The sequence below is a fragment of the Lepidochelys kempii genome, chromosome 2, assembly GCF_965140285.1.
Source record: "Lepidochelys kempii isolate rLepKem1 chromosome 2, rLepKem1.hap1, whole genome shotgun sequence".
Classification (NCBI taxonomy): Eukaryota; Metazoa; Chordata; order Testudines; family Cheloniidae; genus Lepidochelys; species Lepidochelys kempii.
Window position 1 is genome coordinate 145,811,136 of NC_136381.1, and position 23,868 is coordinate 145,835,003.

Consider the following 23,868-nt stretch of genomic DNA (forward strand, 5'->3'; position numbering starts at 1 on the left):
TGCTAGGACTGAGCCAAAGACAATTTGCTGGCAGGGGTTGGGGGAGCAATGAAGGAGCTCCTGGCAAGCTGCTGGGACTAAGCAGGGACAGAGCATGGGGAGGGCCGCAGGAAGATAGTGTCTCTGGGGAGGAAGCCCTAGGGATATGGCCCCATACCAGGACTGTGACTACTTAAAGACTGAGCCCAGGGAGGGCTAGAGAGACACCACCAGAGGGGTGCTGAGATAGGCCCTGGTGGACTGTATACCCTGGAAGAGGCCTGATCTGGTTCTCATGCAGACAGTGTGGGAGAGACTTGGCTGGAAAGCTGAGACGCTGCAGGGGGGAAGCCACTTGAGAACCACCGAAAGGGGTCGTCACAACTGAAAGAACGCAGACACACCCAACCAGAGGGGTGCTCACAAGAGGTGGACTCTGACCCTATTACAGTAAGACTTCTATAATAGGGGTCTGTGGGCCACAAGTTGAATTTCTAAAGGGGTCTGCACCATCATTTGAAATTTTGTAGTGGTCAGCAAATAAAAAAGGTTGAAAAACCACTGTACTATACAAGAGGCTTGTCCTCCCTACTTCACACCTGCCCTCTATCCTCATACCTTTTTGTGGTAGCTTTTTCTTTTAAGTTTAGAGAAAAGGGGGAAAAATACATCTGAGTAAACAATCTTACTAAGAAGATTCAGTTAGCAGCAGTCCACAGTCACTTAGCCCTCTAATTTAGAAGACTGAACAGTATTTTAGAAAAACAGACTCAAAGCATGATCTACAGCAGAACCCAAAGACAAATCTTTCCTCTAGCACTGACTCCATGTGTTGCACTGGGCAAGTCTATTCCTAAGGCTGTGTCGATGAAGTGAGCTGTAGCTCACGAAAGCTTATGCTCAAATAAATTTGTTAGTCTCTAAGGTGCCACAAGTACTCCTTTTCTTTTTCTGGATACAGATTAACATGGCTGCTACTCAGAAACCTTCAAAATTATGTTAACCTAACTTACATCAGCATACAGCCCATGCAGTTATAAAATTGTTGTGTGTGCAGACTTGGCTCCTTGTTTCTGTGATGCACGTCCTCACCAAGAGCTCTTGTATCAAGTGTATGGTCAGTGTGGGCATTGTGGGACTGCTCCTGAAAGCTAGTAACTGTCAATGTAAAAAACAGTGTATGCACTGATACCGCATAGATGTAGTTACATCAACTGTAACTCTATGCTGCTTGAGGAGGTGGTGTTACTAAAATGACAGAGGCATTTACATGGTGGGAGCCAAATTTAAAGTGAAGACATTTCCACAGCTAGGTCAATGCAAGGCATCTTATGTCAACCTAACCACGCAGTGTAGAGTAGGTCTTAGTTTCCTCATCATTAAAATAGGGATCAGGTCTACATCAGGTGATCCATTAGTGTTTTTAAAGTGATTAGATGGAGTGTTAAAGTACTACTTTTAAATTTTGAAACATTTACATCACGGTGTGGTCATTGAAAAATGGAACCGTTTGTTTCCTTAAGTGTTTATGAAGGAATAGAATATAGTTTTTAAAACCCTACTATTTATGCCTAGACCCTGGTGTGTCATTTCCAACATTGAAACAATTGATGGATTAGATGTCATTATTGAACAAGAGCTGTTCTTTAGTACCAATCTGTAGCAGCTCTGAAGATTTTTTCCAAAGGGAATAGAGCTTAGACTAGACCTTCAATACATCTCAAATAATGCTTCCAGAGAATTCAACATGTAAAGCTAAGCAAATAAAACAGATAGCAGCAAGTAACCTCAGAATGGATATAGGTTCGTGACAAATTAAGACAAGAGTAGGAAGTCCAATTTTCTATTGACCTAAATTTTCATGGTGGCCCAAAATAATGGGGGGAGGGTCAGACAATAGAGACAGGTTCAAAAAGTAAACGCTGTATAACTATTAAAACACAAACAGTCATGTCCAAACAGAAAAAATAAATAGCCTTAAATCAAACTCAAATAAGTTCTCAAGCAGCATTGTCTTTCTTTGCCTACGTGTAAATTTTGATCATCGATGGAAATATTTATCAGTTTGTGTATGGCGAAATCGACAGTTATCCAGATTTAGATATAAATAAATCTAATCCTTCCAAGCTTAGATGTAATTAAACATTATGCTTGTATAACCCAAACTCTTAAACAACAAATAGCAGCCTATCTTGTAATGAATGGGGAAAGCCTAGGAACACCAGTGTTACTGGCATACAAATACAGGGGATGTTGGTTCTACTACCCATCAAGTTAACAGAATAAACTGCAAGTTCTCACATCAGAGGAATGCTTTTGCAAGCCTCTATTACAATCTCCTCTCCTCAAATGGTCATCTTGAAGAATCTGTTCTCCTTCATAGCCTCTGTACTGAAGATCTTATTTCTCCCAAGACTGGTATATCCTCAGATGATGATTGCCCTTGGAGGGGGAGCAACTGAGTCTCAGCCATGCACAAAGGAATGTAATGTCCTTTTAACAAATGACACCCTGAGGGCAAATATGACCACCAAAGATATTTCCTTATAGGTAACAAAGGAAACCATACCTAGTCATTTGAAAGGTAAAGTCAGTGTTTGAAAAACCAGGTTCACAGATCCTGTTCACGAAGACTTCTTTTAAAAAAGCAGAATACATGAAGATTCCTGCCTCCTGAAAAGATAGTGTTCCCACTGCTGGTAACTTTACTCAGGATGTTGAGACTAAGGTCTTTCTGGAATTTAAGAACTAGGATAGGCTACCTAATGTGTGCAATTTTGAGATCCACTCTCCTGGCATCAGACACTATCCAGACCTACTTGTATATAGTAACAGAATTACTAACATTGGAGTGTCTATCAACCAAGGAATTACCTGAAGTATACTAAATTCACTCTTCTGCACTCAGTTCTACATGTAAGAATCATCCTGGGATATAAAACAAGACTGGACTCCACACTAGGTGACACAGAGACACTTTTCATACACAAGCTGTGGTAAAACCAACAAGTTGGCTAGGCATACCTTGTTTGGTATGTCAAAGCACAATAAATTGTTCGCTCCACCATGGCCCAGAGAAGAGAGGTGAAGGCATACCAAGATGTCCGACAATAAAAAACTTATTTATCTTATCCAAATATCTGAAGAGATCTAGTTGTCTGGTAGAGTCTGCCTAGCTTCAGAATCTGGTCCAACTTTTGAGTCTCACTCCCAAGTCTGCTCAGACATTAAGCTTCCCTTCTATATAAATGGTTGACCATTTGTCCTTCAATATCGAACATAGTAAGTAAGTTTAGTTCTCTGGTTGTTAATGTTGGCAAATTTTGCAAGCTTGCGTGTTAATCAAACTGGGACAATAATATGTGCAGGAGTATAGGGGACGGAGAGTGGCCTGAATTAAGAGAACTTTTGAGATAGATTTGGAAAGGGAAAGAGATAGAGCATATACCATAAACAGGGGGGAAGATAAGGCAAGAGAGTGAGGAACACACTAAAAACAATGCAGGAAAAGCCATACTGATACTCTGTCCTAGGAAAGAAAACTGGATGAAGCCTTAAGGAATGGAAGTTAGGGATAGGGAAACTGAGCTACCCCCTTGTTTTTAACAGATGATCTTATGGACTTGAGGCTTTAGAGTTTGGTCCCAAAATCAAAGCCTTATAGGTCTTGTTTGAGTTTGGAGAGCCTTCATGTGCTTCCCAAATCCGAGACTTCTGCATTCAAAGAAGTTACCCCTTCCTCAGAAATGTCAGTTCTTTGTTTGAGAGGGATGGGTTGTGTGATTTGTTCTCTCCAGCTAGGAGTTGAAAGGACCAAGAAATACAAAATGATATCTAAAGCTTCCTTGTCTAGAGTGCCTCTATCATGTATGCCTAAATGCACTGGCAAAGTAAGAGATTATCGGCAAGAGCTTGTAGCACAAGCACAGAACGCAACTCCCTACATGACCACACAAAGGCCTAACAAACCTCAAGGACCCCTCAACTGCTCCATCCCTTGCTACCGAAGCAGAGGGAGTGAGAGATTGTTGGATGCAGAGTCTTTGATAGCTAGTTCCCAGAATTACCTCGAAATACAAAGGGGTTAACTTTGTATAGCTGTGTATGCACTACTCTTGTTACCTTCCCCTCCTTGACAGACTCTGCCTTAGTGATAAGGGGAAAGTCTAATCTGAGTACCAGCTGGGTCAGTCTAGCAGCAAGTGAGCAGGGAGGTCATGACTGCACATCAGATGACAGAAAAGAAAGCCTGGAGATCCACAGTCACCATGTTAAAAGCAAGAATTAGGCCACTTGCAGTAGGCCCAGAAATGTGAAAGACTGAATCCACTTTGTGGTAGAGAGCAGAGATGCTAAGACTTTCTGCTGACAGCAAAACAGTAGAGGCATTTTGCCACGTCTAGCCTTTCAGAGCATACCAACACTGCAATCAAAAAGCTTAACTACATGGGGAAATTTTCCACCATGATTCCACTTGTTATACAGGGGTAACTCCCCATATAGACACTTATTCCATAACTAGTGGTATAATTATATTCATAATTGTGCCAACAAGTTTCCCCATATAGGTAAGCCTTAAGCAAGACTCTTCAGCAGAGCTGCCTCCAATCTGGCCTAAGGGATTTACTTCAACACATTAACACATACAAGGTCCATCTGGAGTTGCAAATGCAGAGAGCTTAGACGAATCATCAGCACTTTGCTGTAAAATGCTATATAGGTTACATGCATTATAAATATCAAAGCTTAAAAATGAGTACATGTAAACTTGTGGCCATTTGAAAATTACGTATACAGCATGAATAGTGTTATCTTAGTGATTTATTAAAGCAATATTTAAAAACTGCGTAAACACTAGCCTGGCTTTGTTCAGGTGGTCTGTTTTAGCCATCACTCCTCATTCTTTGCATCTTATAGCTACACATGCACAAATATGCCACTGAACTTAAGAAAGCAGTGCACACTGTTGAGTAATATTTAAAATAGATTGCTTGAGGAAAAGAAGAAGATGTATCTAGAACAGAGACCAGCATACCTACTAGATTCCATCCATGCTGAGGAAAGGGAGATAAAGGAATAAAAGCCCCCACCTCCCACCAGATTTGTTAGGCAGTCTGCTACATTTCCCTAAACAGACACTTCAAGTCATGTGCACCAAAACATGCATTCTTACAACACAAAGTTTAGTATGAATAAATCTGTGCAAATTTCAATAGAATGGTAGTATACAACAAATAAATACCCCTTCTTATATTTGAGAAGATTTTAAAAAGTATTTTTAGATATTCCTATCTGATTACATAAACATATGCATATTTAAGAAGTGGACTATTACCTCTCAGAATCTCTATTTGGATATGATCTTGCAAGCGGAGATACTGCATGACTAAGAACAATGTAGGCATAATCAAAAACTTGTTTCACTTGCATGGCACCGTAAGAACTTCTGCCAACGTCATTTCCTGTAACAATGTGACAATTATCGATTAACACATTTTTAAACTAGTAACCAGAAAATCCTGTCAGCCTGAAAGCTCAGTACCAAAGAAGCTTCACCACGGATGGTATGAGTTGATTATCCGAAGGATCTCATGCTGAAAATTTGTTCTTGCACACCAAAGTGTGCTAACAAAACTGCCAAACTGAATTAGGGCAGCCAGTCAGGTAACTGTCGTCTGGCACTTTACGAATGCCAGTTTTTAAGCGTGGCAACGTAAAAAAAACTCAATCCCAATAAAGAGGATTAGAATAAAATCTATAAAATAAATTTCAAGTAATCCCTGTTAAAAGTAGTTTCAATCTACCCTGCATTATTTGTATGGGGAAGGTATCTGAAATTTCTTAAAATAAGTTATATATTAATGTGAATAATAAAGCACACCAGAATACCCCCAAGACTAATCTCTTCTCTTTTTGAATTAACAGTTTTAGTTACTTTGGAGTTCACTGCCTCTCCTGTTCTCACCTCATCTACACTAACCAGAAGACTCAATATGCTACAGAGATTGAAAAGCAAAACAAGGTTAGTAGTTGTCCATAAGTTAGATGGGGAACTGCCATCACCCGCCAACTGTCGTAGCAAGAAAACTCCAAACCAACACAACCTCAGTTATTTGTGACCCAAGAAAGGAATGATATGCACTGTAATTAGAACCTTACAAAAAGGCAGGAAAGCCTGTAAACTAGTGTTGCAACTTCAGAGAGTTTGTTACTAGAAATTGTTGTCTTCCAGATCATTGATAAACAGTGTTAAATAGTGTAGCGTCAAGAACTGATCCCTATGAAACCCTGACTAGAAATCCCCGACTTGACTATTCCTCATTTGCAGTTATATTTTATTTACTCACTTAATGTGCATGTTGATTTTGCATTCCAGTTTTTAAATAAAAAAGGTCATGAGGTACCAAGTCAATACTTTACAGATGTTTAAGTATATGACAACACTTTTACTTTATCAACAAAACTAGTAATCTTGTCAAAAAAGATCAAATTATTTTGACAGGACCTATATTCCATAAACCCATATTGAGTAGCATTTATTATATTAACCTCCTTTAATTCTTTATTAATAGAGTCCCATATCAGTCATTCCATTATTTTGCTCAGGACCAATATCAGGCTGACAGGCTTATAATTACCCATGTCATCCTGTTTACCATTTTTAGATATTGGCACAACTTTACTTTGTGTTCCAAGACTCATTAAAAATCAACTTTAATGAACAAGAGACTCCTCTGACAGCTCTTTTAAAACTCTTGGATGCAACTCTTGGATGTGGAGCAGTTAGTTTTAAGATGTCTAACTTTTCTAGCTACTGTTTAACATTCTTCCAAGTTACTGTTCAAATAAAGTGTATCCTCAATATTGTCATACAAATATATCTCGCTTTTCCCCCAAATTGAATCATTCTGCCTTTTCTGCATTATTGACAATTCTACCATTTCCACTGAGTAACAGGACTGTTAAGATTCTTTTCAGTTCCTGATATTATCCTCAGCTCTGTTGGCAGATTTGTGTTCTTTTTGCTTCCCTTCTAACTTTCCTACAATTCGTAGCTACCAATTTATTTATTACTATCCATTTCCTTTTGCTTCAATTTGTTATATATGTTTAAATTTTTATAGCTGCATTCACTTCCCCTCCAACCCATGTTGGTTTTTAACTAGCATGGCCTTCTTTTGACAGACCTGCTAGGCATTTAGTGAAATACTCTAGAACAGTTGCTAATAAATCATTACTAATTGTACATTTAAATCCTCTCACCTGGTTTGGCTCAATCATTTACCGCTCTGTGAAACTGGCCCCTTTGTACATACATAACTGGTTTGGACTTTATTCTGTTTGCATAAAAAATGAATCATAGAATATAAGGGTTGGAAGGGACCTCAGGAGGTCATCTAGTCCAACCCCCTGCTCAAAGCAGGACCAATCCCCAACTAAATCATCCCAGCAGGGCTTTGTCAAGCCTGATCTTAAAAACCTCAAAGGAAGGAGATTCCACCACCTCCCTCGGTGATCCATTCCAGTGCTTCACCACCCTCCTAGTGAAAACGTTTTTCCTAATATCCAACCTAAACTTCCCGCACTGCAACTTGAGACCATTATTCCTTGTTCTGTCATCTGCTACCACTGAGAACAGTCGAGATCCATCCTCTTTGGAACCCCCTTTAGGTAGTTGAAAGCAGCTCTCAAATCCCCCCTCATTCTTCTCTTCTGCAGACTAAGTAATGTAGTGATGACATGTAATGAAGTCATGATCATTTGTACCTAAACTACCACTATTTAATTTTGTGATTAATTCCTATTTATCTGTCAAGCACGGTCTGATATAAAATTCCCCAACCCAAGTTGGATGCAAAATTTTCTGAGTTAGGAAACTGTCATCTTTAATATTTAGAAATTTCAACGATGTTTAGCACTGGCAGCACAAGATCTCCAGCAGGTGTCACTCAGATTGAAGTCCCCCATAATCTTTTTTTCCTACATATTACAGATAGGGGCTTAAGGAACCAGTCATCATCTTCTCTAGTGTGATCTGGTGGTATGCAGCGTACTCCCAAAAAGACTATCTTGTGCTTTTTTTAGGACATTGATCCATAAACATTCAGTCATTTTCTGATTTGTCAGTGACTCAGAAACAGGTAAACTGAATAGACAAATACAATAACCAAACAGATGAAGCTACAATTCAGGTAAAATTCATACACAGGTAAATATTCTAAATTGTAAGCTCATTTCTTCACATATACCAACATAATTCTGAATGTTACATATCATATGTAATTTTTTTCTTGTGTGCGCTTTTAGTCTAGCACTTTGTAAACTTAACTGAATACAAGGTATAGAAGCATAGAATCTCAGGGTTGGAAGGGAGCTCAGGAGGTTATCTAGTCCAACCCCCTGGGCCAATCCCCAATTTTTGCCCCAGATCCCTAAATGACCCCCTCAAAGATTGAACTCACAACCCTGGGTTTAGCAGGCCAATACTCAAACCACTGAGCTATTCCCTCCCCCCATGGACATCTTAAAGCAACACAATGTAGTTCCTTCACATAACAAAGAACAACTTTGATCTTTTTATCATACTCTACATTTCTGATTTTAAAAAAAAGTATTTAAAAAAAGTTATGTAATCTTACCAGGGAGGAGAGGATCTTCTATGCACAACATGGATGGTCTATATCCATTGGTCATGGCTTTCATGATTTCTTCTTTGGCAATATAGGCACCTCCATTTTTTATTCTAATACCAGTTTTCAAGTAATTAAAATTTCTTCCATACAGTTCAAAAAATTCTACTAGAAGCATTCCAAGGTTTTCATCAGCTCTCCTGGCATCAATTCTTGGATGCAACTGTAAAGAAGAATGTCTGATACTTACTAAAAGAGTGAGGGTAGATGATAGGCATATACTAGCAAACTGACAAGCCATGTACTAATGGTGAGACATAAAACTGGTCCATTGCAGCCACTTCATTAAAAAGCTCAGAATGAACCTAAAAGTTGAAATTCTATTACCTTTCCCAACTAAATTTTCCTAAGCTTTCCTTAAACTTCGCTTCACTAATGTAACCAACAGTGGGCAGCACTTGAATACTATATGGAACCTATAGGTACTTAACCGAATCTTTCTGCTTAGTCTAGTTTTCTAGTCCAAAAGCAACAGAGAAGAATTGCCACTTAGATTTGATGCGTAGTTAATGAAGGAATATTGGTTAAAGTTTTCATAAGGATTCTGCAGTGGTGGCAGTTTTCAGAAGGTGGACAGAAAATAGAACTCCGTGTTTCCCCTGCAAATGCTTATGCATTCTAGAGCAGATACGCAAAGCTGGCCTCTCACCATCATCCCCATGTTTTACCACATGTACACACTTGAAGACACCTCACACAGCAGACAACTAGCCAATAACTAAACTTCAAAGCTACCCATAAAGAATGCCTATGCTGGAGCATATGCCTAGATCAGAGTGAGGCCCTGTTTTTAATCTGAGTTAACTGACTGCCAACTCACTGTAGTTAGTCTTTATAATAATCCAGAAACTCTGCAAACATTTACAAATGAGCCATATGGAAAAAGTATGTAATTAAAGACTATCATAGTGCATCCACACAAAGGGCCTGAATTATGATTGTATTTCTCCATAGCTTTGTTCTAAGAAACTGCTTAAATCATTTTAGCTGAAATTTGCAATGAGCCAGTCTGAAGGAAACCCCTAGAATGGAAAAGTTTCAGCCCAATCAAAGCTATAAGCAACTGAAAACTAGGTCTTATAATGGAAAGTGTTTGGCAACCAGACTCACCTATAATATACTGAACACAAGTTTCACACATAAAATTTACCTTTTTAACAAGGTATCAAAATTCTGTGTGTGCTCCATAAACATACATCTTTGTATGTCAGAAGTAGCCTTTATCACAACAGGCATTTGGGTGAGAGAACAGCCAGGCCCAGCTGTCCTGGTTCCAACCCTACTCCCATTAGCACAGCAGGAGGTCTGCTGACAAGGGAAGCAAGAAAGCAAAGGATGCAGAGAAGATTCCAAAGGAATTCAGGGGCATGCAAGGACCCTCAGGGAAACCCCTCCATCCATCCTCGATCTGGTAACAGGGAGGAAGGAGTAACAAAGAGATCAGGGAGGAGTAGTCGTGGAGAACTCAGTGAGGCTCTCTAACATTACCATAATTTGACTACAGTTTGTTTCCAGTGTTTCTAGCGAAATGACTACCATGTTGGGTGGCCTGCTGGCTTGCAGCCCAACCAGATAGGGGGTGGGGCAGACGACTGGCAGCCTCTGCCAGAAGAAGGGACAGTTCTAGGCAGCAGGTTTGACAAAAAGGACATGTAGAGAGGGCCATTATGCCACTCTCCACATTGATCATATCATATAATATTTTCAGAGGCCTCTGCTGCTGTTCTCATCCATACTCTGAGGAGAGCTCTCAGAGCTACGAGAGGCAGCCTGCAGGGAATGGAGATCACAAAGCCTTAACAAAGGGAGAGCTGTGTGTCACTAAAAGCCAATTGAAAATTGGGGAATTCACTGCAGAGACTAAAATTTAAGAACAGCGTAACTAAAACAAAATAGAGAACTTACCTGCAGGAAACTAATTGCCATTAAAATTAGGCTGTAAGAGCTAATTCCACCAGTAAAAACTTCATTCAAATCCCTCTGAAGAAGGAACTGTTTTAATACTAAAATCAAGTAAGGCAGCAATGAATATTTCTGTAAATAAGAAAAATAGGTCTGTTATAATCTATTACAAATTCTATAAAGATTTTAAGATGCATTAACATGTCAAATTCTATCCTCAAAAGCATGACGATAGGACTTTTTAATCAGGCTATTTAAAAGTCTTTTTACTAGCCCTTTACCCAAAGGAACAGTTAACGCTTTATTTTATTCTATTCACATTTTATTTCTGCGTAAGTACGGTATTTAATTTGGCATATTGTTTCTTCCTAACATAACAGAGAAAGCTACTTTTTTAAACTCCTTTATCAGCCAAGACATTATTATCCAAAGTGATCATCAAATTATATTGCAGGAGGGATATAAACAGCAATAACTACTACAACAGCTGATTTAGTAATAGTTAGATGACAGCTAACGCTTTGCTGTATAGGTATAACTAATAATCCAAACCAGATCAAAAATATAAACATTTCACTAAAGTTGGTTAGTTATTATGCATCGTAACAAAGTTGTGAAGAAACAATGCATTAAAGTATACCAGCTTCACATTTATTTAAGCTCTCCAGGAAAACAGTTCAGTTCATGGAGTATAAAAGCTCCTAAGGACTTGTGTTGACACCATACAAAGGAGGGCTATATTAAGGTAGGAGCGGCAAAGAATCTTGTGGCACCTTATAGACAGACTAACAGATTATGCTCCAATACATCTGTTAGTCTATAAGGTGCCACAGGACTCTTTGCCACCTTTACAGATCCAGACTAACATGGCTATCCTTCTGATACCATATTAAGGTAGAGACTTTAAAGCAGCATGCTAGCACACTGAAGTTGCACCGCAGTGGGCACACTGCTGAATTCTTTAACAGACAGAGGAAGAGTACCTAGCATGCAAAAAAATTGCTTTTCAGCACGAAAGAACTGCCTTTCAGTCCTTACATATTTCATATACAGAAGCTATTCACTTCTGTAAAAGCTAGGCTTTTTGCATGTCATTCATGGAAAGGTGGGAAATAAAGTATTAATGTTCAGAATGATGGTAATCTTTACTGTGCAACATGCTTAATTTAGCTAATAGTTTCTTAAGCAGCATATTATGTGGAGCCTTGCCTCACTTAAGACTAACTTCAGTGCAGCTCACTTCAATTCTGGGTGAAACACCCATCCCATTTATTTAAATGACAAACAAACAAACAAACAAACAAACAAAAATCCTGAGCTATAGTTTCTATCCTAGCACACCTTTTAAGTTCTTCGGAATTTTATCAAATTCATTTTGGGCTGACAGTTTCCAAGCTTGCTCTCAAGCTACAAGCAATTGCTAGTTTTGAATAGACAGCTCAGCTGTTTGAGTTTTGAATGCATTAAAAACCCTAATTTGGTTTTGGTAGTTTTAACTAGAGCTCGTTGGGAAATGTTTCCCCTTCTTGGGAAAAATTCAACAGAAATAAAAAATGATTTTCTAGAAACCGTTCTACAAATTTGAAAGGCTTATCAAAAAACAAAAATTCATCAGAAACTGAACACATGAAAATTTATTTTGACAAAAAACTCAATTTTTGACTGAAACATTAAACCAAAAATGTCATCAAACTAACTTTTATCAAAGAAATTTGCAATCAATTTTTTATATTAACCTAAAAACCTACAGGAGTTTGGAATACTGGGGCACTGAAGATTTAGAGACAAAACACTAAGGGTACGTCTAAATAGCCCATGGCAGCAAACCTCCCACCCTGGGGCAACAGACTCAGGCTACTGAAGGTCATCCTAGTGCTCTAGAAGTATCCGTGTGGACAACTCTTCCAAGGTTCAGCTCAGGCTCTGAAGCCTAAAGAGGTGGGTGTAAATCAGCACCCCTGGTTAAGACAGGGGACATCACAATTCAGATCATCAATAAAGAAAAAAGTGAAAGCCTGATATTGTTGATATTTCAAATCTTAAAGTTAAGGCACCTTCAAAGACAGTGTGACTTCAAACTGGATTGTGACAAGTTCTGGGTCAGAAATGTTTAACTTAAAAGCTACTGCGGTTTTCTACAAGTTCAGATTCTTGGGGAGGTTTTTTTCGGGGGTGGGGGGAGGAGGGTCTGTTTATTTTTAAAGTTTTAATGAAAACTTAAGCCAAATTCAAAGATATTATATACTTCACTGTAAGTTACTGTATATTATTAAGAAATTTTTATTTGCATAATTTGGCAAATATGTAGTACAAAGACCATATTTTAAGGCATCAGCAGAAGAGGTCACAAAGATTTAATAAACTGACACAAATTTGTCCTTCACCTTTCCAAATTACACTTCTGTACAGAACTGAGATAATGTCCATGTTTAAATTTTTCAAACATTGGAAATGAACAGTTTATTACAGTGTTTCCTCCAAACAAACTTGGCTAAGCACACACGAGTACTATATATGCAAAATTTCAACAAGTGAGACTTCTTGCTACACTTGTTACTCAACCATCTAAATGCCATTTTAAAGCAGACCTTTTCAAACAAACAATTCTCCTTGCAGAAGAACATAAGAATGGCCATACTGGGTCAGACCAAAGGTCCAGCTACCCAGTATCCAGTCTGCCGACAGTGGCCAATACCAGGTGCTCCAGAGGGAATGAACAGAACAGATACTCATCAAGCGATCCATCCCATCACCCATTCCGAGCGTCTGACTAATGGAGGCTAGGGATACCATCCCTGCCTATCCTAGCTAATAGCCATTGATGGGCAGAGCCTCCACTAACTTATCTAGTTCTTTTTTGAACCCTGTTATAGTCTTTGACTTCACAACAAAAAGTTTTGCCTCTGGCAAAAAGTTCCACACACTGACTGTGTGTTGTGTGAAAAAATACTTCCTTTTGTTTATTTTCAACCTGCTGCCTATTAATTTCATTGGGCGACCTGTAGTCCTTGTGTTATGAGAAGGAGTAAATAACACGTCCTTATTTACTTTCTCCACATAAGTCATGATTTTATAGACCTCTATCATATCCCCCCTTAGTCATCTCTTTTCCACTTATTCTCTCCTCATACGGAAGCTGTTCGATATTCCTAATAATTTTTGTTGCCTTTTTCTGAATCTTTTCTGCACGTAGTATTCAAGATGTAGGCATACCATGGATTCATATATAGAGGCAATATGGTATTCTCTCTTATTATCTATCCCTTAATGATTCCCAATATTCTGTTTGCTTTTTTGACAACTGCTGCACATTGAGTGGATGTTTTTAGAGAACTATCCAAAATGACTCTTTCTTGAGTGGTATGTGTATAGTTGGGATTATGTTTTCCAATGTGCATTACTTTGCATTTATCAAAATTGAAATTCATCTGCCATTTTATTGCCCAGTCACCCAGTTTTGAGAGATCCTTTTGTAACTCTTCGCAATCTGCCTGTGACTTAACTATCTTGAGCAACATCTGCAAATTTTGCCACCTCACTGCTTACCTCTTTTTCCACACCATTTATGAATATATTGAATAAGACTGGGCCCCATACAGACCTGCAGGGGACACCACTATTTACCTCTCTCCATTCTGAAAACTGACCATTTATTCCTACCCTTTGTTTTCTATCTTTTAACCAGTTACCAATCCAGGAGAGGACCTTCCCTCTTATCCTATGACAGCTTACTTTGCTTAAGAGCCTTTGGTGAGGGACCTTGTCATAAATATACACAGGGAAGCTGTACTGAATTGCCTTTCCTGTAAGGGGTTAATCAGTTCAATTAACCTAGCCTTTGGTGAGGGACCTTGTCAAACGTTTTCTGAAAATCTAGAGTATACTATATCCACTGGATCCCCCTTGTCCACTTGCTTGTTGATCCCCTCAAAGAATTCTAGTAGATTTGGTGAGGCATGATTTCCCTCTATAAAAACTACGTTGACTCTTCCCCAACAAATTATCTTCATCTACGTGTCTGACAATTTTGTTCTTTACTATAGTTTCAACCAGTTTGCCTGATACTGAAGTCAGGCTTACTGGCCTGTAATTGCCAAGGTCACTTCTGGAGCCCTTTTTAAAATTGGCGTTACATTACCTATCCTCCAGTCATTTGGTACAGAAGCTGATCTAAATGATAGGTTACAGACTACAGTTAGGTTTCAGAGTAACAGCCGTTTTAGTCTGTATTCGCAAAAAGAAAAGGAGGACTTGTGGCACCTTAGAGACTAACCAATTTATTTGAGCATAAGCTTTCGTGAGCTACAGCTCATTTCATCAGATGCATACTGTGGAAAATACATAAGATGTTTTTATACACACAAACCATGAAAAAATGGGTGTTTATCACTACAAAAGGTTTTATCTCCCACCACCCTACTCTCCTGCTGGTAACAGCTTATCTAAAGTGATCACTCTCCTTACAATGTGTATGATAATCAAGGTGGGCCATTTCCAGCACAAATCCAGGGTTTAACAAGAACGCCTGAGGAACAGTGTGGGTGTGGGGGGGGAAGGAATAAACAAGGGGAAATAGGTTACTTTTTATAATAACTCAACCATTCCCAGTCTCTATTCAAGCCTAAGTTAATTGTATCCAATTTGCAAATGAATTCCAATTCAGCAGTCTCTCGTTGGAGTCTGTTTTCGAAGTTTTTTTGTTGAAGGATAGTCACTTTGAGATCAGAAATCAAGTGACCAGAGAGATTGAAGTGTTCTCCGACTGGTTTTTGAATGTTATAATTCTTGACATCTGATTTGTGTCCATTTATTCTTTTAAGTAGAGACTGTCCAGTTTGACCAATGTACATGGCAGAGGGGCACTGCTGGCACATGATGGCATATATCACATTGGTGGATCTGCAGGTGAACGAGCCTTTGATAGTGTGGCTGATGTTATTAGGCCCTGTGATGGTGTCCCCTGAATAGATATGTGGGCACTGTTGGCAACGGGCTTTGTTACAAGGATAGGTTCCTGGGTTAGGGTTCCTTGTCCTGTAGGCAAGACAGCCCCCCAACCTTTTGTAGCGATAAACACCCATTTTTTCATGGTTTGTGTGTATAAAAACATCTTCTGTATTTTCCACAGTATGCATCCAATGAAGTGAGCTGTAGCTCACGAAAGCTTATGCTCAAATAAATTGTTAATCTCTAAGGTGCCACAAGAACTCCTTTTCTTTTTGAGACTACAGTTAGTACTTCTGAAGGAATTCAGATGTGAAATTGCAGAATTCTTGGGTAAATACCATCTGGTCCTCGTGACTTATTATTGTTATCAATTTGTTCCAAAACCTCCTCTGACACCTCAATCTGGGACAGTTCCTCAGATTTGTCACCTAAAAAGAATGGCACAGATTTGGGAATCTCCCTCATCCTCAGCTGTGAAGACTGATGCAAAGAATTCATTTAGTTTCTCCGCAATAGCCTTATCCTTGAGGGCTCCTTTAGCATTTCGATTGTCCAGTGGCCCCATTGGCTGCTTAGCAGGCTTCCTGCTTCTGGAGTACTTAAAAATTTGTTGCTATTACTTTGAACAGCTAGCTGTTCTTCAAATTCTTTTTTGGCGTTCCTAATTATATTTTTACACTTCATTTGCCAGAGTTTATGCTCCTTTCTATTTTCCTCACTAGGATTTAACTTACATTTTTTTAAAAGGATGCCTTTTTGCCTCTTACTGCTTCTTTTACTTTGTTGTTTAGCCACAGTGGCACTTTTTTGGTTCTCTTATTATGTTTTATAATTTGGGGTATACGTTTCAGTTGAGCCTCATTATGGAGTCTTTAAAAAGTTTCTGTGCAGCTTGCAAGGATTTCACTTTTGGCACTGTAACTTTTAATTTCCAGTTAACTAACGTCTTCATTTTTGTGTAGTTCCCCTTCTTGAAATTAAATGATACACAGTGTTGGGCTGCTGTGGTGTTTTCCCCGCCACAGGGCCTTTAATTTTAATTATATTATGGTCACTATTACCAAGTAGTCCAGCTATATTCACCTCTCGGACCAGATCCTGTGCTCCACTAAGGACTAAATCAAGAATTGCCTCTCTTCTTGGGGGTTCCAGGACTAGCTGCTCCAAGAAGCAGTCATTTAAGGTGTAAAGAAACTCTCTCTGCATCCCGTCCTGAGGTGACATGTGCCCAGTCAATATGGGGAGAGCTGAAATCCCCTATTTTCTTATTTTTATAGCCTCTCTAATCTCCGTGAGCATTTCACAGTCACTATCACCATCCTGGTCAGGTGGTTGGTAGTATATCCCGACTGCTATATTCTTCTTATTAGAGCATGGAATTACCATCCATAGAGATTCTATGGTACAGTTTGGTTCAGTTAAGATTTTTACTTCATTGGATGCTACGCTTTCTTTCACATATAGCGCCAATCCCTAACCAGCATGACCTATTCTATTCTTCAGATATATTTTGTTCCCTGGTATTACTGTGTCCCATTGATTATCCTCACTCCACCAAGTTTCTGTGATCCCTATTATATCAATATCCTCATTTAATACAAGACACTCTAGAGTTCACACATCTTATTAATTAGACTTCTCGCATTTATATATAAGCACTTTAAAAACTTGTCACTTTTTAGCTGCGTGCCATTACATGATGTAATTTAATGGGACTTTTTTCATTTGACTGTTACTCATCAGATCCTACCCGTATTTTATCATCTTCCATCCTCTCCTCCTTACTAAGGCATAGGGAAACTCCATTAATAGATCCTCCCTTAAGGGATGTCTCTGTCCAAACCATGTGCTCCTCTGCACCTGTCGGCTTTCCCCCAGCCCTTAAAATTAAGAAGGTCACAGAACAGTTTTTAAACTAAGTTCCAGCAATCTGGTTCCATTTTGGTTTAGATGGAGCCCATCCTTCCTGTATAGGTTCCCCCTTTGCCAAAAGTTTCCCCAGTTCCTAATAAATCTCAACTCCTCCCTACACCATCGTCTCATCCACACATTGAGACCCTGCTCATGGAACTGGAGGTATTTCAGAGAATGCTACCACAGAGGTCCTGGACTTCAATCTTTTACCTAGCAGCCTCTATTTGGCCTTCAGGACCCCTCTACAGGCTGGTAAAAGTCCCTAATAGCTGCTAGGTGGACCCTGAGCTTAGAGATAATCCAGATCGTTTTAGGGTAAAGCACAGTCTAGGATATGTGGAAGAGTCACAGATTCTGGGGAGATTTGTTGGGACGTGCACCAAATCTGAAACCTAGACCATTTCTGCACGTAAGGTATGTCCTTTGTTCGGTGAGAGGAGGTGCAGAATAGCCGGGAGAGAGATCAGCGCAAGCTGTGACAGGTAAGGGTACCAGGTCTGTCTTGGCCAAGTAGGAGTGATCAAAATTACATTAGCTCTATCCCTTTTTATTTTCAGCAAGACCTTTGAAAGTAAGGGAAAGGGAGAGAAGGCGTAGAGAAGATCCGTGTGCCAGAGGATTGGGGGAGCCTCACCTAGAGTGTTGTCCCATCTCCTCTGTAGAGCTGTAGCGTGGACACTTCTTGTTCAGGCGAGCAGCGAACAGATCTGCAGACTGTGTCATCTGAATAGGTTGTGAGTACTGACGGGTGTATCTCCCACTTGCAGTTGTGAGAGAATTTCTGACTGAGACTGTCTACTTTTAAGTTGTGTGTACCTGAGAGGTACACCGCAGACAGTGTAACGTTGTGGGAGATTGCACCAATTCCATAATCTCATCACTTCTGCTTAAAGGGAGGGCAATCTGGCTCCCCCCTCTGACTGATGTAAACACAAGCAATGCGGTCTGTCAGGATCGTTGTATGTGATCCTGTGTCAGCAGGAGGAGAGGCGCAGGCATTCCTGACCATTCTCAGCTCGAGGAGACAGATGTGGAGGAATATCTCCACAGGCAACCATTTGCCTTATGTCACGAGGATGTTTAGGTGCACGCCCCACCCTATGAGTGATGTGTCAGTTGTGAGGAGCAATGACTGATGTTTGCAAGAAGGGGATCCCTTTACAAACATTGGCTGGGTCCTTCCACCAGTTTAAGGAGTTTATCCTGGTGGGTAGTGACAGAATTGTCCAACCTATCCTTGCTCAGTCTGTAAACTGAGCCAAACTACATCTGGAGGCATCACACATAGAGCCTGGCATGAAGTAGCACCACCATGCCCACTGCCATATGTCCCAATAGTTGGAGGCAAAGCCTGGCTGGTACTTGTGGGCTACTCTGAACGGTGTCTGAGTGTGACTAAGGATAGCAACCTGTGAGGTACTAGGGCTTTGGCTTATAAATGCATTGAGGTTGGCCCCTATGAATTCCAGGCATTGCACTGGAGTGAGGGTTGACTTCTGGGCATTGACCTGTAGATTCAGTTCTGTAAACAAATGTATCATAGCATTGGTTACTTGGTGAGCCTCCCAGAGAGATCGGGCTCTGAGGAGAAAAATCATCCAGATATGGGTAAATCATTATCCCTTGAGAGAGTCAATGAGCAGCCACCACTGAGAGAACCTTGGAAAATACCCTGAGGGCTGATGTTAGCCTGAAGGGGAGCACTCTGCATTGGTATTGGTCATGTCCCAGAGTGAACCTGAGAAACAGTCTGAGCTGGTAGCATCAAGATGTGAAAATAGGCATCCTGGAGGTCAAGGGTGGAAAACCAGTCTCCCTGTTCCAGTGCTGCAATGATCATTGATAAGGTAACCATCTAGAATTTTGAGCCTTGACAAACTTGTTGAGAGCTCCAAGGTCTAGTATGGGTCTCCATCCTCCCTTCCTTTTAGGTATTAGGAAGTAACAAGAATAGAACCCCTTGTCTCATAGATATTGAGGTACTGGTTTTATGGCTCCCAGCTTGAGGAGGCAATCCACCTGGTCTCATAATAAAGTCTCATGAGAAAGACCCCACAAAAGGGATTGGGAAGGGTGCTGTGCAGGAAGTAGGGAGGCAAAACTGAATGGAATACTGGGTTCGGACAATCTCTAGGACCCATTGGTCCGATGTTATGCATTCCCAGACACTGCGGAACACTGCCAAATCAGTGGCCAAATGGATGTGGTATGATGGTCAGCCATGTCAGTCAGGGGGAGTGGTCTAATGATACCTTGACCTGCCCGACAAAAGTGGTGTTTAGATATAGACAAAGATTGTGGGCAAGATGGTTTTAATTTAGGGAGTTTCCCTCTCTTTGTGGCTTGTAGTGGTGCTGAGGTTGGTACTGAGATGCATGTGATCTATTCTGGAGTTGGGGACTAGTCTTTGCCCTGGTGTATAAATACCCAGTGACACAGAGGGTAGCCCTAGAAACCTTCAGGGTGTGAAGAGAGGTGTCAGTCTTCTCGGCGAAGAGTTTTGTTCCATCAAAGGGAAAGTCCTCAATTGCGGACTGCACCTTTTTCGGGAATCCCGACAAATGAAGCCATGATATTGTAGCATCACCACAGCCGTGGAGATGGACCTAGTAGCCATGTTGAGGGCAAATTGTAGCAATGTCTTCACTTTGAATGACTCACGATGTACTTCTGGCATCTTTTCAATCAAGTCATTCAGCTTTGAGTCGTTTTATAGAATAGTATTTAGCCATGAGGGACTAGTAGTTGGTAATACAAACTTGCAGAGTGGCTGAGGAGTAAGCTTTTCTGCTGAACAGATCAAGGTACTTCCAATCCCTGTTGTAGGAGAAATCCTTGACTGATATGGGCCGCAAAAGTTGACAGCTTCCACCATGATGGCGTTTAAGTGGCGGGTGGGAGAATAGAAATTCATATTCTTTTGCAGGGACATAGTATTTTTTATCTACCCGCTTGCAGGTCAGGGCCACTAATGCCAGGGTTTGCCACGCGGTCTTTGCCAGGTCTAAAATGGCCTCATTAATCAGGAGGGTGATCTTTGAGGAGGTAGAAGAATGGAAGATATTAAGGAGTTGATGATGGGTATCCCCAAAGATGATGGAGAATGGCAACTTCGTCTGGAGGAAGACAATATGGTCCTCGAAGTCACTCCCTCATTGGTACTGGCTTCCTGATCCTTTAAGTCTCAAGGCAGTCCCAAAGCCCTGGATGGTGTGGCCAAGGGAGTGTGCCGCCCCGCGGTGGCGCCCATGGGTGGACATACCAGGATGGTGGTGGTTGGGCCATCTGCAGGTATATCCTTGGGTTCTGTTGGTAGCGCGCACCATATGGAGCTTGGGAGGAGTACAGCAACACTACCTCTTCAAGCTCACTGTCTGAACTCTCACTAAAGAGCGGAGGGGCAGGACATGGCAACAGGGATATTTCCTGTGTTTGGTAATGGTTTGGTGCAGAGGTCTGTGTACCGAGAGGAGGGGACTCCAGTGCATCTGGCATGCTGAGGTCTCTTGAATGGCAGAGTTCCACCTCTACAGATTGTCCCAGCATTGGTGGCGGTGCCAGGGGGACAGGAATCTGATATGTACCAGTCACTCTTGCGCCGGTTGAGCCACCGCTGGAGGTAATGATGCAGGCTTGCATACCGGGAATGTCTTTTTAGAAAAGTGCTTACTCCTGTCCTTTGGCGCCGAACTTGGTGCCTATCAGGTTCATATGCAAATCAGTGGTATCGGTTACTGTCAGTTTCTGTAAACCATGGGTGCCGGACTGAGATGGCCTCAGTGCCGAAGATTCCAAGTGAGATTGTGATTGCTTGCAGCTATCTTGGGGCTCACTATGGGAGATTCCCGCTCTCTTCTGAGAAGATTTGTGTGAGAGGGATTTGCAGCCTGCTTCTTCTACGTCTAAGGATTGTGGGTTGAAGGCAGTGGGGAAGATTCGCGTCTACCAGGCAACTGGGGTTGAAGAGCTGCCTCCATTAAGATAATCTTCTAGCAGAGCTCTCTGTTGTTGCGGGATCTTGGACGGAGCTGTGGGCAAAGACCACACTTCTGTTGTATGCGGCCTTCCCCAAAGCAGCAAATGCACTGAGTGCTTATCCACAATCAGGATTGCCTTTTTACAATTGAGGCACTTCTTGAAGCCCAGAAACCGAGCATACCCCATTGGAGGAAAGGGTCCCTGATGGAGGGAGAAAAAGGCAGGAAGAAAAAAAAAAGTTGTTTATTTTATCATTAAAAACAAAAAAAAGGCGGGGGGGGGGGCGGACTACAACTATAACTCGGAGGCTAACTATAGGTAAATAGATTAAGACGATACTCTTAACAGACTGCTAATGGTTCAGTCTCTAGCCAGGGTGGTTCAGAAGGAACTGAGGACAGTTTGGCACAGCACGAGGAGACTGCACATGTACAGGCCCAATGGACTCTGCTACCGAAGTTCTCTGATCAACAGTGCAGGGACGCAAGAGGTTACTTACTGTAACTGGAAGTTCTTTAAGATGTGTGGTCCCTATCTGGATTCCAATCATGAGTGCACATGCACGCCATGTGCCGGAGCCAGAACTGTTCACAGTAACGTCTGTTGACCCGCACACGTGTTGACTGTGTGGCACGTCCAAGGATCTAAGAAGCTGTGCAAATTGACAATGCTCCAACTCCCTCCCACCCAGAAGCAAGGGGAGCCCAGAGTAGAAGAGATGGAAGGTTGGATTGAAATCCAGATAGGGACCATACATCTTGAAGAATCTCCACTTATAGTAAGTTCTTCTCCTTCAAGTGCTGGTCCCCATGTGGACTCCAAAGGTGGGAGAGTAGCAGTGAGAAGGTGGAAGCAGGGGCTCACGAGAAGAGACAGTCTGTAGGACAGCATGACACACTGCCACATCCGTTGCAGTGTCAGGGACGATAGCATAATGGGCAGAAAAGATGTGGATGGAGGTCCAGGTGGCTGCCCTACAAATCTTATGCCATGGGACATCTGCAAGGAAGGCAGACATAGCAACATATGCCCACACTGAGTGGGTCGTGACCCCCCTGGGGGTAATGGGGGAGGAGAGCGCCTAGCAATTGGCAAATCACTAGGTGATTCATTTAGAGCAGGGCAGTCAATAGGTGGATGCTGGGCCAAATCTGGACCACCAGATGCTTCTGAATGGACCCCAGAATCTTTTTATTTTATTCTCTGGTGTCTAGACCTTAGCTATACCTTGACCAAGAAATTTGGACCTGGACAAAGTATAACTGACTACCCCTATTTAGAGAGAGTCACTGTGAAGAGAATGGCAGGTACACTGAAGATAAAAGGCTAGTGCCCGCCAAACATCAAGAGTCTGGAGCGCATGTTCGAGGGGGACATGCGGTTTGGGGTAGAAGGTCGGGAGGCATATGCACTAATTAAGGTAGAATGACTAGACCACTTTGGGCAAAAATTTGGGATGGAGGCATAGGGAGACCTTGGCTCGTGGAAGACAGTGAAAGGTGTATCTGCTATCGTTGCAGTCTGTTAGTTAATGCGTCTCATGGATGTGATGGCCACCAAAAAGATCACCTTCCTGGAAAGATGAGCAAGGAAGCAGGGGGCAAGTGGTTCAAAGAGCGGCTTGGTGAGCTGCAAAGGGCGAGGTTAAGGTGCCAGGAAGGAGTAGGCTTCTGGACGGCAGGGAAAGCATTGAGAAAGCCACAAAGGAAGCAGGAGCTAGTAGTGTGGGTGAAGATGGAAAACCCATCCAAAGGTGGAAGGAAGGCACTAAGCACGGCCAGGTGGATGTGGATGGGAGTGGATGAGGCCTGATCTCCGGAGAGAGAGCAGGTAGTTGAGGATGACGGGAATGCAGGTGGTGTCAGCGGTGCTGCACCCAGATGGGAAAGCGGAGCCATTTGGCTCAGTAACACGTGAGTGGATGGGCGCAGGCAATGGGTAAGGATGTCATGGACAGGGGAGGAGCACGCAATATCTATGCATGAGTCCCATCCAAATACCAGGCTGCGAGCTGGAGAGGGCCCAGATTGGGGTATCATAGCTAGGCGTTAGCTTGCGTAAGAAGATCCAGGAGACGGAGCAGAAAGCAAGCGGAGAGATGTAGGGGATCTGTGTACCAGTACCGGCGAGGCCAGGTGATGGCAATGAGGAGAAGAGTCACGTGGTCACCTGGGGAAGCAGGGGAATGGGCAGGCATACATAGTGGAGGTCGGTGGTCCAGGACAAGAGGTGAGAGTAGCCCTGGAAGCCCCAGCTTCTGGTTCTCCAGAGTGGCAAAAGAATTGCCAGCACAGTGTGCCCCAGAGACAGAAGAGAATCCAGAGAATGGGATTGTGGAGTTCCCATTCGTGGTTGGCATGGAAGGAGCGAATGAGCATGTCCACCAGGGACTTGCTGGTGCATGGAAGGTGAACGGCAAGTACTGTAATGTTGCATTGGAGCCACCAGTTCCAAAGGA

The 23,868-nt window shown here is 41.8% G+C and overlaps 1 protein-coding gene across 4 annotated transcripts in view; it reads right to left on the reverse strand.

Annotated features, from left to right (window-relative positions):
- TENT4A (terminal nucleotidyltransferase 4A) overlaps positions 1-23,868 on the reverse strand; it is a 143,405-nt gene that overhangs the window by 80,446 nt on the left and 39,091 nt on the right. For all 4 annotated transcript variants that reach the window (XM_073332401.2, XM_073332402.1, XM_073332400.1 and 1 more), the window contains exons 6-8: positions 10,575-10,703; positions 8,619-8,832; positions 5,315-5,441 (exon numbers count right to left, since the gene is read on the reverse strand). In XM_073332401.2, the coding sequence (XP_073188502.1) occupies positions 5,315-5,441; positions 8,619-8,832; positions 10,575-10,703 (470 nt within the window). The remainder of the gene's footprint in view (positions 1-5,314; positions 5,442-8,618; positions 8,833-10,574; positions 10,704-23,868) is intronic.